The following is a 15,498-nucleotide window of genomic DNA, read 5'->3' on the forward strand; positions in this document are numbered from 1 at the left end:
TTTTATTTGCTTGGTTACACTGGGTCAGCTTGGCACTATGTAAACAAGCATATTTCATACCTGATGGCAAGAAAGAACACTAAACAGGCGCTCCAGTCTTGGGCTAAATTAAGTTCCACTTAAAACAGTAATGTCCAAGAAAGATGCCAAGTTTATTGAAGTTTTTAAATAAATCTTACATTGTGCCGAGCAGTAATCCCAGGCAGTAAGGGAAAATTAGCAAGCTGAGAGCAGATGTAGTGTGCCGATCCCCAGTCAAACATCCAGCAAGGACTGGGAGATAGATCGCTGCAAGCCACGATGGGGAAGCTCCAACGGACTCTAACCAGGAAATGGTGTCACCAGAACCCGGAATTCCTCAGCCACTTACCTGGAACAAACTGGTCACCAAGGAACAGGACGTCATGTTTCGGAGCATGCTCTTTTTGAGAAAGGGGCATGCCCCAAAACATGTTATCCTGTAACCAGCTTAGTTTACTGTTCCTTGGTGTCCATTCAGTTTGTTCCAGGTAAGCGGCTGAGGACTTCCGGGTTCTGGTGACATCACTTCCTGGTTAGAGTCCCTTGTCACCAGAACCTGGAAGTCCTCAGCCACTGACCTGGAACTGAGGGGACACCAAGGAACAGTACACTAAGCTGGTTACAGGACAACATGTTTCCGGTATGCATATTTCTAAAAAAGGGCATCTCCTTAAACATAACGTCTTGTTCCTTGGTGACCCTTCAGTTTGTTCCAGGTAAGCGGCTGAGGACTTCCGGGTTCTGGTGACATCACTTTGTGCGTCCCTTGATACCAGAACCCAGAAGTCCAAGGAACAGTACACTTACAGGACATCATGTTTTTCGGGGCATGCCCTTTTGGAGAAAGGAGCATGCCCCGAAACATGTCTTCCTGTAACCAGCTTAGTGTACTGTTCCTTGGTGTCCCTTCAGTTTGTTCCAGGTCAGTGGCTGAGGACTTCTGGGTTGTGGTGACACCACTTTCTGTTTAGAGTCCCTTGGAGCTTCCCCATCGTGGCTGGCAGGCATCTATCTCCCTGTCCTTGTTGGATGTTTGACTGGAGATCAGTGCACTACATCTGCGCTCAGATTGCTAATTTTCAATTACTGCCTGTGATTACTGCTCGGCACCATGTAAGATTTATTTGATAACCTCAATAAACATGGCATCTTTCTTGGACATTATTGTTTTATATGGAACTTCCTTTAGCCCAAGACTATGTGCACATGCTTTGAGTCCAGTTATTATATTTCCCATTAATACAACAGTTTTCTGGGTTTTTTTGTACTTTTTTTATTCACTCATATGGAGCGTCTGTTCAGTGTTCTTTCTTGCCATTCATCTGTTCCACCACCCTAGTGGCCACTTTCAAGGCTGCTCGAAGCTACCCATGCATCTGGCTTTGCACCTGGTTGCAGTTACAATTTACATGCTTGTGTTGGGGTTCAGCGCCCAGCCTTCATTGTGGTTCTTTTCATACCTGATGGACTGCTGTGGAAGCGGACAACCAGTGTAGTAGTCGGTGCTGCTACAGTGATTGCTATCTTCCACGTTCTGTGCCGAGAGGCTGCTCTGCTGCATATTGACCATAGGGAGTCGCTCAATTGGCACTGCTGCCAATCACAGAATGCCTTCTATATTTTTGTTTTATTATTCTTTATTTAAAAGAATCAGTATGACAAATCCAAGACTCCGTTATTCATAGAACATCTGAGGGTACAATAAGTAAGATGTGACAAAGTAATGAATATAATCACAAAAGTATTGAGGACACTGGGCGAAATACAATGCGCCTTGTATTTTTTTAAAGAATACAAGGCGTTCTCTGATTGGACAAGGTGGATATTGTGATGTCACCACACCAACTTTTTACTTTGTGCAATCAGAAAACACTGTGTATTCATTAAAAAAAATACAAGGAGTTCTGTGAATGGAGGTGGTGCCAAGCAAGAGATTTCCTGTGGTCAATATGCAAAGGGGAAGCCTAATCTAGTAATGTCCTTGCAGGCTCTGTGCACAGGACCAAAAGATCATGGTGAACACTGTAGTAGTGCCAACTACTACAATGATTGTCAGCTTCCCGAGCGGTCGGTGAGGTATGAAATGATAGCAAACCACGGCCGCTGGAGATGCTCACAGGGCTGGAGGAGAGGTTCTGGGACCCCTTTAGGTATAAGGCCGAAGTAATATCAGCTTGGAGGTGGACCGCCGGACATCTCCTCCAGGCTTGTGAGCACCTCTAGCGGCCGTGGTTTGCTATCATCGGCGGGACCGGGACACTGCAGATATGGATTTGATTAGATATTTACTTTGTGAGTTGTTATAACATTTTAATAACCTTCCATTGCTGCACTAGATTAGAGCTGCACGATTCATTGTTAAGAATCGAAATCGCAATTCTACTCCCCTCCTGATCTTAAAACAGCATTTCCCGATTCTATGTAACAAGTGCAGAAAGTGCTCACTACTGGCAAAAGACAAAAAATATCCAGGCAGCCTGCCAAGTTTATCTCAAGATTGCCAATAACTATAAACAAAGTAACATTTTGTTCTTAGATCAAAGGAATGGACTTCTGTCTGTAAATGAGGTCAGTTTAACCACTTAAAGACTAAACCTTTTTCTGCCACTTGTTGCTTACAAGTTAAAATCTGTATTTTTTGCTAGAAAATTACTTAGAACCCCCAAACATTATATATATATTTTTAGCAGAGACCCTAGAGAATAAAATTGTGGTTGTTGCAATATTTTATGTCACACGGTATTTGCACAGCGGTCTTTCAAATTAAATTTTTTGGAAAAAAATTCACTTTAACAGATTCAGCCCCGGAAGATTTTACCCCCTTCCTGACCAGAGCACTTTTTGCGATTTGGCACTGCGTCGCTTTAACTGACAATTGCGCGGTTGTGTGACATTGTATCCAAACAAAATTGACATCCTTTTTTTTCCCCACAAATAGAGCTTTTTTTTGGTGGTATTTGATCACCTCTGTGGTTTTTATTTTTGCCGCTATAAACAAAAAAGAGCGCCAATTTTGAAAAAAATTCATTTTTTTAAACTTTTTGCTATAAAAATTATTCCGCAAAAATATATAAAAAAAACAAATTTTTTTCTCAGTTTAGGCCGATATGTATTCTTCTACATATTTTGGTAAAAAAAAAATGCAATAAGCGTATATTGATTGGTTTGCGCAAAAGTTATAGCGTCTACAAAATAGGGCAGGGGTCTTCAAACTGCTGCCCTCCAGGTGTTCAGGAACTACAATTCCCATCATGCCTAGTCATGTCTGTGAATGTCAGAGTTTTACAATGCCTCATGGGATGTGTAGTTCTGCAACAGCTGGAGGGCCGAAGTTTGAGGATCCCTGAAATAGGGGATAGTTTTATGGCATTTTTATTATTATTTTTTTTTATTAGTAATGGCGGCGATCTGCGATTTTTATGGTGACTGCGACATTATGGCGGACACCTTTGACACTATTTTGGGACCATTGTCATTTATACAGTGATCAGTGCTTTAAAAATGCAGTGATTACTGTGTAAATGACACTGGCAGGGAAGGGGTTAAACACTAGGGGGCGATGAAGGGGTTAACTGTGTGTCCTAGGGAGTGATGGGCTTCAACTCGCGTGACAGCGATCACAGCTCCCAATGACAGGGAGCAGTGATCTCTGTCATGTCACAAGGTAGAACGGGGTAGTGCATTGTTCACATTTGCACTTCCCAGTTCTGCGGCTCCGTGACACGATCGCCGGGAGACCGGCGGACATCAAGTCCACGGGACCCGCAGGCACGGTCACGCTGAACCGCGGGCACGGTCACGCTGTACACGGCGGGCGAGCGCCTGCTTGCCCTGCCAATTAAAGGGGATGTACAGGTACACCCATTTGCCCACCGCTGCCATTGTGCCGACGTATATCGGCGTGCAGCGGTCAGCAAGTGGTTAAATTAGAACTGTAGGCAAAACTTTTTTTTTCAGTTTGGATTGAGCAAGGGAAGGGTTATAACCCCCATAAGATTTTTTTTTTTTTTTTGTCATCTGTGTCCCATTGCGGAGATTTCCCTTCACTTCCTGTCCCAAAGCCAAGCAGGAAATCTCTGCACATTAAGGGAATCTCTTGGGGTCCCCCAGGTCACCAGAACTAGTGTGTCCATTGGAAGATTTCCTCTCTATTACTTTTCTGAGGACAACTCAAAATTTGCGATTTTTTTTTTTTCTTTTACTTTTACTTTCACTTTCAATGATAATGGTAAACAGGACAAATAGAGAGGGCGAATCTCCTTAACGAGGGGACACACAGCAATAAAAACTGACAGGTGTTCTAATCTATCTCCACTCTGTCCAAAACAAAAAAAAAAAGTTTTGCCTTCAGTTTTTTTTTTTTTAATTTATTAAAGTATAACTAAACGGTAAAGTAAGCCCAATTTTTGTTGTATAATGTGAAAGATGATGTTACGTAGAATTTGTTATGTAGAATCGTGATCTTTATTCAAAGCAAAAAAATTGTGATTCTCATTTTAGCCAGAATCTTTCTTTATTGGGTTCACACACACACACAGGAGCGGTGGCGGAAATCGCATGTGTTTCGGACAGGAATCACACTGCATTCCTGTTCAAATTGCATGCGATTCTTTGCAGCGCGATTTTCACCCATTCATTTTGTATGGATGAAAATCGCACCACAAAGTATCGGTACCCGCCGTTAAAAAAAACAAACAAACTGGTATTGGTGCATCCCTAATAAGCAAGATCATGATTGGTTCCCTTTAAAAACAAAAACCTGAATAACATCCTTGTTTTGGTATACCAAGTTTCCGAATTGTCATCAGTTATCTGAAGTCCAAGCTACAGATGCATTTTCTCAAAGCTAAAGCTGCCTTTTTTTTTCCCCTTTCTTATGAAGTATGCTTAATGACATTTAATGTCTTTGTGTGATCTCTCCACCTGAAGCCATATGAAGGACTTCGTCCGCAAGATCTGCGCCGTCTGAAGGACATGCTGATTGTGGAAACGGCTGACATGCTGCAGGCCCCCCTGTTCACTGCAGAGGCATTGCTCCGAGCACACGGTAATTATACTCCGCCATTGTGATGTACCATCTGAGGATCTAATTAAAAATAGGATATTGTACTGCTGTTTAAATACTCCAGTACAAGCTCTGCTGATGTCTAGGAAGCCCTGTGAAGCATGTAGGGAGGCCGTGTATTATTCCTTTCATTATCTCAGACTTTATGATTCATCATCGCACCTTTTTCCTTTCACTTTCATGCTGATACTTAAAGTGAAACTCCACTTTTTTTTTTTCTTTTCTTTTCTTCCAAGAATAATTCAACTTTAGCATAAAGATGAATTCCATTTATGAATATTTTATACAGTTACACTGTATATGTACACAGGGCTTTTTTTCAGCGGGAACGTGGGGGAACGCAGTTCCGGCACTTCCAGCACCAAATGTATGTAATAGGAAGAGATGTGCTGGAGGGTCTATTGATGCTGTCTGCTGAGGGATTTATGGTCACTGGTGGGATCTGTTTTTGTGTGAGGGTCTATTATTGCTTGTGGGGGATATGTTGTTGCTGGGGGGGGGGGGTGTCTTATGGTGCTTGTAGGGATCTACTGTTGAGGGAGAGGTCTATTGTTGCTGGGTGCTGGAGGGTCTATTAATGCTGACTGCTGGGAGATCTGTTGATGCTGCTGGAGGGGGGTATAATGTTGCTGGGGTGGATCTTTTGTTGCTGAGGTTGGTATTTTGTTGTCGATGGTCCATTGTTTCTGTGTGGGGAGGAATCTATTGTGTGGAGAACTATTGTTGCTGGGGTGGAGTCTGTTGTCGCTGGGGGGGGGGGGGGGGGGACTATTGTTACTGGGGTGGGGACCATTGTTGCTGGGGGAGTCTATTGTTGTGTGAGGGATCTGTTGTTGCTGGGAGAGGAACCTATTGTTGTTGGGGTGGGGTCCATTGTTGCTGGGGGGGTCTATTGTTGTGTGAGGGATCTATTATTGCTAGGTGGGGAATTTTTGTTGCTTGGGGGAACCTATTGTTGTTGGGGTGGAGTCTATTATTGGTGGGAGGGGAATCTATTGTTGCTTGGGAGGATCTATTATTACTGGGGTAGGGTCTATTGTTGCTGGCTCCAGTGCATCTATTTTTACTGCTTTTCTTGTTATTAGACAAGAGCAAATTCCATACAAATTATTTAGCAAATGATACTTGGGGCAGTACTGGGAGGTGGGTAGGGGGTGGAATCAAGGAACTATGCTTGGAGGTGGGTAGGGGTGGAGACAAGAGGAGGACTCAGAAGGGGGGAGTTCCTGTACCTATTCTCTGAGAAAAAAAGCCCTGTATGTACATATGTATATACTAGGGTTGCACTCGTGCAAATGGTCCAATACCTGCAACTGATACCTTTGCGGTGTAATTTGAGCCCATTCAGAATGAATGGGCTCAAATCGCACTGCAAACAATCGCATGTGATTTTATTTCATTTTTATTTATTACATTTTTATTGCAAAGTCCCCTCCCGCTGCCTGTCAAAGCAATCCAGCGGCTAATCAGCTACTAGGGTGGCTTTTACAAAAAAGGAACTCGCTGCCTGAAACAAAAGATACTGGAATGATGCCTGTAGCTGAATCTTGGTATAACCACTTCAACCTAAGGACATCTATGGACATCCTATGGTCAGGAAGTGGTTAAAGGGTTAGTTCACCTTTACAGAAACAAATGTAAAGGTGGGCTAACGCTGAACACCCAACCCTTGCCCCCCAGTCCCCACTGTATTTCTTCCCAGAGGTTGCCAAGCTGTCAGCCCCACCTGAACCATTTCAGCGGTCTGGGAATTTGAAATCCTTGCTCTTTTCCCTCTTCTCTGCAGAACTCCCAGGAGAGACCAGATCAATTCACTGTGATGGCGCTGACCAATCGGAATCAATCTGGTCTATTCCAGGAAATCACTGCATATAGAGGGGGATTTCAAATCCCCAGACAGCTGAAGCGGCTGTGGGGGCACTGACGGCTCAGCAACCCTGGAGGTAAGTACAGCAGGGACCAGGAGGGTGTCCGGTGTTCGTTCACCTTCACATTTTTTTCTGTAAAGGTGAACTAACACTTTAATGTTATTTTAGATGTACATGAGAAATGCATGTAATTGCCTAATGAAAATAATTTTATCTGTGTGCATTAATACTATGGAGGAGATTTACAAAGACTAGAGCACACAGAATCTGGTGCAGCTGTACTTAGTTACTGATTAGGTTTTAGGCTCGGTTCCCACTGGTATGATGTGGGAAACACAGCGATTCCTGTGCAGGCTCCCGCATCGCATCCAAATAGCAGACAGTTCACATCCTTCTCTGCGAACCGCTGTGGATGTCAATATAAAGTTAATGACACTCCCAATTCAGTTTGTAGAATGCAGTGCGAACTGTGGAATGGGATGGAATGGAATCGCATGGGTCTGAACCCCCCATGTGATCCGATTCCAGTGCAGACATAAAAAAGGGTCCTGCACCATTTTGGTGGGAATGCGATGCAATTTCAGCCATACAAACTATATGGCTGAATTTGCATCGCGCAGACATCGTATGTGATTTGCACAGCAATGTGGTGCGAATCACATGCAATGTCTGGGATCGCACCAGTGTGAACCCAGACTCATTGTCAAAGCTTAATTGAGCTAGCTGAAGTTAGACGCTGATTGGTTACTATGCAGAGCTGCAGCCGATTCTGTGTGCACCGGTCTTAGTAAATCTTGCCTTGTGTCACAATGTAAAGTTTGTAACTTTTATATGTATATGGGGTCAATTTTATTTGCTCCTTATGTATACAGTTTGTTTCTTAAATTACTTTTGCTGATTTAATGCAAATCTAATTGACAGCACGTAACTGTTTTGAAAGCAGAAGACACTCTGCAATGTCTGATGATGTGAAACACCCACATTGCTCTTTTGTTAGACCACGTGATCTTTTGCCTAGGCTTTATATGCCTGATGAAGGGGTCCTGAGCGGCTCCGAAACATTGCACTTGTTCTTTTGTGATGTTATCTTTCTACAGTAAAAGCTTTGGACAACATTTGAAGATCCATGGTGTGCTGGCGAATATGCGCTTAGGTCACATGAGGCGGCAGTTTATTTGTTCACAGCAGGAAAGGGAAATTAAAGTGTTTGTAACCCTAAAAAAAGAAATCCTGTTCCCCTATAGCAGGTTAAACAGCACAGTGCTTGTGCTGTCTAACCTGCCCCTCTGGAAGCTCTAAAAAACCTGGCTGATCCTGGCAGTTTCTGCCCTCCCACCTGTAAACTGACCTCGGTTTATCATGACTGCTGAGCCCTGACACATCGTGGTCAGTTTATGCGCCTCCGTCAGTGGCAGCCCTGCTCTCCCCTGTCCTCTCCCCCCTCCCCTCCCTGCCTGTCAGCTTGGAAGTCTGTCTCTGCCTCCCCCTGCTGCTCTTTTTACCTGCCATCCTGCACTGTGTAATTGTTTGTTAAAAACCAAAGCCTCTAAATACAGTGAGGGGAAAAAAGTATCTGATTTTGTACATTTGCCCACTGACAAAGAAATGATCAGTCTATAGCTTTAATGGTAGGTTTATTTTAACAGTGAGAGACAGAATAACAACAAAAATATCCAGAAAAATGCATTTAAAAAAAGTTATAAATTGATTTGCATTTTAATGAGTGAAATAAGTATTTGACCCCTTTGCAAAACATGATTTAGTACTTGGTGGCAAAACCCATGTTGGCAATCACAGAGGTCAGATGTTTCTTGTAGTTGACCACCAGGTTTGACACATCTCGGGAGGGATTTTGAACCACACTTATTTGCAGATCCTCTCCAACAAGTCATTTAGTTTTCAAGGCTGACATTTGGTAACTCGAAACTTCAGCTCCCTCTAGATATCTTCTATGGGATTAAGGTCTGGAAACTGGCTAAGCCACTCCAGGACCTTAATGTGCTTCTTTTTGAGCCACTCCTTTGTTGCCTTGGCTGTGTGTTTTAGGTCATTGTCATGCTGGAATACCCATCCACGACCCATTTTCAATGCCCTGGCTGAGGGAAGGAGGTTCTCACCCAAGATTTGACTGTACATGGCCCCGTCCATTGTCTCTTTGATGCAGTGAAGTTTTCCTGTCCCCTTAGCAGAAAAACACCCCCAAAGCATAATGTTTCCACCTCCATGTTTGACAGTGGGGATGGTGTTCTCGGGGTCATAGGCAGCATTCCTCCTCCTCCAAACACGGCGAGTTGAGTTAATGCCAAAGAGCTTGATTTTGGTCTGATCTGACCACAACACTTTCACCCAGTTCTCCTCTGAATCATTCAGATGTTCATTAGCAAACTTCAGGCAGGCCTGTACATGTGCTTTCTTGAGCAGGGGGACCTTCCAGGTGCTGCAGGATTTTAGTCCTTCACGACGCAATTGTCTTCTTGGCGACTATGGTCCCAGCTGCCTTGAGATCGTTGACAAGATTCTCCCGTGTAGTTATGGGCTGATTCCTCACCGTTCTCATGATCATTGAAACTCCACGAGGTGAGATCTTGCATGGAGCCCCAGACTGAGGGAAATTTGACAGTTATTTTGTGTTTCTTCCATTTGCGAATAATCGCACCAACTGTTGTCACCCTCTCACCAAGCTGCTTGGCAATGGTCTTTTAGCTCATTCCAGCCTTGCGTAGGTCTACAATTTTGTCCCTGACATCCTTGGACAGCTCTTTGGTCTTGGCCATCGTGGAGAGTTTGGAATCTGATTGATTTATTGCTTCTGTGGACAGGTGTCTTTTATACAGGTAACCAGCTGAGATTAGGAGCACTCCCTTTAACAGAGTGCTCCTAATCTCAGCTGGTTGCCTGTATAGAAGACACCTGGGAACCAGAAATCTTGCTGATTGATAGGGGGTCAAATACTCATTAAAAGAGAAGTAAAGGAATATATATATTTTTTTTAAGTATCATACTTGCCTCGGTGGATGCTGCATCGGTCCCCCAGCGCCTCTGCACTGAGAACCGACGATGGCTTGGTCCTCACAGCTCCCCATGCAGAGAGCTGCTGACTGTTAATCAGCAACTCTCCACTCTGCTCCTCCTCGCTCACTGGATTGCTGAGCTGTGGAGGGGTGGGCAGTGACCTTCCCAGGCTCTTAGCAGCTCGCTGAGAGGCTGAGATGGGTGTCAGTCCAGGCACCTGGAAGATCCAGACTTCCATTTTCGGGATGGCGCAGTGCCTGGACTAATTTCTGTGACACCAGCAGAGCGGACTTCAGCCTGCTCTCTGCTGAAAACAGGTTACAGGAGTGCAAAACGAATTGCACTCCTGTGACCCATAGGTGAAGCCCAGCCAAACAAGCTTTGGCTGGACTTCTCCTTTTAAAATGCTATTCAATGTATAACTTTTTTGAAATGCATTTTTCTGGATATTTTTGTTGTTATTTTGTCTCTCTTTGTTAAAATAAATCTACCATTAAAATTATAGACCGATCATTTCTTTGTCAGTGGGGCAAATGTACAAAATCAGCAGAGGATCAAATACTTTTTTCCCTCACTGTACCTTTTTTGTGATGTATCTTCAGGCCGGTAACATGACTCCCAGGTGCTCTCCTACTCCGATCCGGGGCCACAGCAGGAGGGGCCGAGCGGCCAGCTCGGTGGTCATGTGATTCCTGGCTGACGTCCAAGGGAAATCTCGGCCCCTCCCGCTGGATCCCTGGATCGGAGTAGGAGAGCGTCCGGGAGTCGGGTGACCGACCTGAAGATGCATTACAAAACTGTATTTGGATGCATCGATTTTAACAAACAATTACACAGTGCAGGATGGCAGCTTAAAATAGGGGTGCTGGCAGTGAATAATTAATGTAGGGTTACAAACCTTACAAAGTAGGAGGACAGGGTAGGGGGACACTGCTTGTGTCTTTAAGCATAATGATTTTACAGGGTTTTTTTTTAATCTAAGCTCCGCCCACCACATTTAGTGATTGGAATTGAAATCCTCAAGGTGCTCGGTAAGCAGCTAATGTTACTATGGAAACTGGAAATCTTGAATATTGATGACAGAGAACCAATAGGCCAGTCCAGAATGACTATTTTGCTTTTAGTGACTCTGGACAGATTTGTGTTTTCTCAGAGGCATTTTCACATTTGCTTATTATTGATTTTTCCACTACATCAAGTGGAAGAGAATACTGCCAGATTACAGCTACCTCTTTTCCTTTTAAAAGCTAAGACTGGAGTGTATCAAGAATGCAATAAAAGTTCAACTCGGGGGCCAATTTAAGTTAAAAAAAGAAAAAAGTAGAAAAAAAAAAAGCTCGCTGTAGTACTCGCCTTCAGTCTGGCACTTGTCGCCCACAATACATAATTTTCATCACAAAATGTATTTACCCTGGAAGACTGTGGACATCCTGTAAATGCTGGCCATCACAGGTCTACAACCTTTGACAGTAGCTCATAATCCCTTGCAGGGTGCTCCACTGGGTGGTTACCCTAGACCCTGTGCCTGACAACTATGGGGGTCGGCAACTCATCGATAACGGGTAGGTAAGGGGTAGACCACAACCCTTCCTTGCCGACCCTCAGAACTTGGACAGGAGGGGCGGTGAGGGCACCATTTACTGATATTGTTCCACTTTCTTTCTTTAGATGCTGAAAGCCACCACTCCTCTTTTCTCTCCCACCAGCATTCAGCGGCTGCAGGAGGAAAGGGGATCAGTAGCGGTAAATGCCGCCCCTCCTGTCCCTGTTCCTCCTCTTTTAGGTGCCTGGCTCTCTGTGTGCTTCCCATGTCCCCTCTCCTCGCCCTGCCAGCTTCCCTCCTCTCCTGCCAGCTGCTGCGGGGGATGTTTCAGGATGGAGCGCATGGAAGAAACTGGTAAATATGTCCTCCAGTCCCTTTCTTTGTCTCAAAAGTGAGACATCAGGTTTTTGTTAAAACCCTTGATATTTCACCAAAGCCCCGAAACTTGGATCCTAATAAAAATTGCGAAAAAATGATATTGCAAAAAATAATAATTAAAAAATAAAATTATAAAAACTTAAAAAATAAATACAATTGTAAAAAATTAATTAACAATAAAAAAACTCCTGTAACCTTCCACTGCCCTACTGACTAACACTCTCCACTTTTAAGGTAGTTTAAGTTTGTTTTTACAATGACATTTGTTTTATTACATTTTTTTCTACGTTTTCCTTACTATTTAGTTAATTTCTTTAAAAATAAAATTAAAAAAATAAGGGTGTTGAACCCCGGTGATCTTTGATCTCTTTCATGTTGTTCAGGTAGATCGCTGTCTCTCAAAAGTTGCCTACCTCAGAGTAGCCCATCATCTTTTGTGGGGAGCTCTGGTGAACACTGGATGATTCCTTAGACCCTGTAGCTTGGCCCCCTTTAGGGTCTTTATTCAGCTGGCAAAACAGAAGGACTACTACCTCTGTGACAATAGCCTATCATCACTTGTGGGGTGCTCTGGTGAATACAAGGCAATTAAACCCTGGCACTCATTCATTTGGCAACACAGTGGATCCACTATTTTGTGACCGTAGCCCATCATCCCTTGTGGCTTGCTCTAGTGACCACCAGGCAATTCCTTAGACCCTGCACCTCGGCCATTTTTTGGGCCTATATTCGCCTGCCTTTTTGACAGTAGCCTATTATACCTTGCAGGATGCTCTGGTGGGACACTGGACACTTCCTTAGACCCTGCACCTCGGCCTTCTTTAGGGCCTTCAATCTCCTGGTGATACAGAGTGTCTGCTACCTCTGTAACAGCAGCTCATCATCCCTTGGAGTGCTCTGGTAGGCACTAGGTGATTCTTTAAACCAGGGGTCTCCAAACTTTCTAAACAAAGGGCTAACTTACTGTCCTTCGGGCTTTAGGGGAGCCAGACTGTGGCCAGTGGGAGTAAAAAAAAATCCCTGGCGTCAGTGTCCGTAAATTATATCCTATCATTGATTTTAGAGGGAAGAATAGTGCCCTATTATTGGTATCAGTTGGAGGAATAGGGCCCCATTGATGGTGTCAGTGCGAGGAATAGTGCCCCATCACTGGTATCAGTTTGAGAAATGGTGTCTTATTGATGGGGTCAATGGGAGGAATGATATGTCATAATTAGCGTGCCCTATTATTGGTGTCATTTGGAGGAATAAAGCCTCATTGATGTTGTCAGTGGGAGGAATGGTGCCCCATCATTGGTGTCAGCGAGAGGAATGGTACCCATCATTGGTGTCCGTTGGAGGAATGGTGCACCATGGCCTTGATAAAGGCAACCAAAGGGCCGCATCCGCTCACGGGGCCATAGTTTGGAGAACCTGCTTTAGATCATAGATCTCAGCCCTCATTAGGGCCTACGTTTTTCCTGGTGACACAGATGGTCTACTACCTTTGTGACAGTAGCTCATCATCTTTTGCAGGATGCTCTGGTGAACACTGGATGGTTCATTACTACTACCTCTGTGACAGTAGTTCATCATCCACAATATATATAAGGTGCAGTGCAGATAATAGGTATCACAGTATATCATCAGTCCATAGTCAGAAACCAATGTCCTTGAGTCACAGGGAGAGGTGAAGTAGAGAGTAGCCCCTTGTGTAGAGACAAATAAAGCAATCCTCCAATAAGTGAATGAGCCCTCCGCCAACACATAAAATGCGCGCTCACCTCACAATATTGACCCCTGAACGAACAGGAAAGGTCAAATGCGCTGTTTCCCTCTACCCTTGGAATGGGGATGAAATGAATAGATCTCTGCCGTACCAGCGGTCACAACAAAGGAGAAATGGCGCAAGGTACCTGCCAAACATGAAAAACAATCAAGATAATATAAAAAAATTATAAAAATAATGGTGTCCAAAATGACGGTATAATGCCCCGTACACACGGTCGGACTTTGTTCGGACATTCCGACAACAAAATCTTAGGATTTTTCCCGACAGATTTTGGCTCAAACTTGTCTTGCATACACACGGTCACACAAAGTTGTCGGAAAATCCGATCGTTCTAAACGCGGTGACGTAAAACACGTACGTCAGGACTATAAACGGGGCAGTGGCCAATAGCTTTCATCTCTTTATTTATTCTGAGCATGCGTGGCACTTTGTCCGTCGGATTTGTGTACACACAATCGGAATTTCCGACAACGGATTTTGTTGTCGGAAAATTTTAGAGCAAGCTCTCAAACTTTGTGTGTCGTAAATTCCTATGGAAAATGTGTGATGGAGCCTACACACGGTCTTTCCGACAACAAGGTCCTATCACACATTTTCCGTCTGAAAATCCGACCATGTGTACGGGGCATAAGACTGTAGTGTGTGCGTATATGGGAGAATGATGGTAATGTCTAAACACATATACGCTAAAAAAGTGAAGTCCCAAAATGATGGAAAGTTCAAATAAAGATGATACTGGGCACCAGCGGCAGCTCCCTTGGGAGTAGAAGCAAAGGCTCTGGAAAGCAATATGGAGATAAAACAAGGTGCGCCAATCTAAGTGCAGTATCCAATAAAACTTTATTAAATAAATATAAAAATGAACAGCCAAATGGCTACTCACAAAGGTTCAGTAGAAATAAGGCATATAATGACATGTAAATAGCCCATAGACAAAACCGCGGCGGCTCTCAGTGCAAGATCCCAAGATGGTGCAAGACGCTGTAGAGGATGTGAGGAGGCTGTCCGTGATGTGTAGTCCTCTGCTGGTGGGGGCTTTTCCGTAGGGGGAGCGGGAGGACCCTGGTGTCAGCAGGGTAAAGCCGGCATCTCCTCAGGGACCGGAAGCGGGAATGGCGTCTGGACGTGTCAGCAACACGCTGACACGTCCAGACGCCATTTCCGCTGCCTTGACTCCAGTGAATGGTGCGCTCCACGCTGATCCTCATCCTGTTCCGTTTTCCGGCTTCCGGTCCCTGAGGAGATGCCGGCTTTACCTTGCTGACACCAGGGTCCTCCCGCTCCCCCTACGGAAAAGCCCCCACCAGCAGAGGACTTCACATCACGGACAGCCTCCTCACATCCTCTACAGCGTCTTGCACCATCTTGGGAGCCGCCGCGGTTTTGTCTATGGGCTATTTACATGTCATTATATGCCTTATTTCTACTGAACCTTTGTGAGTAGCCATTTGGCCATTCATTTTTATATTTATTTGATAAAGTTTTATTGGATACTGTACTTAGATTGGCGCACCTTGTTTGATCTCCATAGTACCAGCGGTCACAGATGCATTCTGTCATCCATGCAAAAATATAGGACAAATCTAAGTGCTCTCCGTCTGGTTAAAAACTTAACACACTTTATTAAGAGAGACTCACATCTTCCTCCTCTTGGATCATGCAACAAATAAAATTACAGCTGGAAGCCAGCAATCCCGTCCTTGCGAGTGGCTCCTTCGAATTCGGATAGCAGCGGGTGACATCACACGACTTGGCTCCCTCCCCGTATGGTACCCCATCATTGGTGTCAGTTGGAGGAATAAAGTCCCATTGATTTTGTCAGTGAGAGGAATGGTACCCC

At 44.3% G+C, this 15,498-nt stretch overlaps 1 protein-coding gene across 1 annotated transcript in view; it reads left to right on the plus strand.

Moving 5' to 3' along the window:
• ANKIB1 (ankyrin repeat and IBR domain containing 1) overlaps positions 1-15,498 on the plus strand; it is a 240,471-nt gene that overhangs the window by 111,608 nt on the left and 113,365 nt on the right. Inside the window, exon 5 of the mRNA XM_073629618.1 lies at positions 4,951-5,068. Coding sequence (XP_073485719.1) covers positions 4,951-5,068 — 118 coding nt within the window. The remainder of the gene's footprint in view (positions 1-4,950; positions 5,069-15,498) is intronic.

This window comes from Aquarana catesbeiana, linkage group LG05 (assembly GCF_042186555.1).
Source record: "Aquarana catesbeiana isolate 2022-GZ linkage group LG05, ASM4218655v1, whole genome shotgun sequence".
Taxonomy (NCBI): Eukaryota; Metazoa; Chordata; class Amphibia; order Anura; family Ranidae; genus Aquarana; species Aquarana catesbeiana.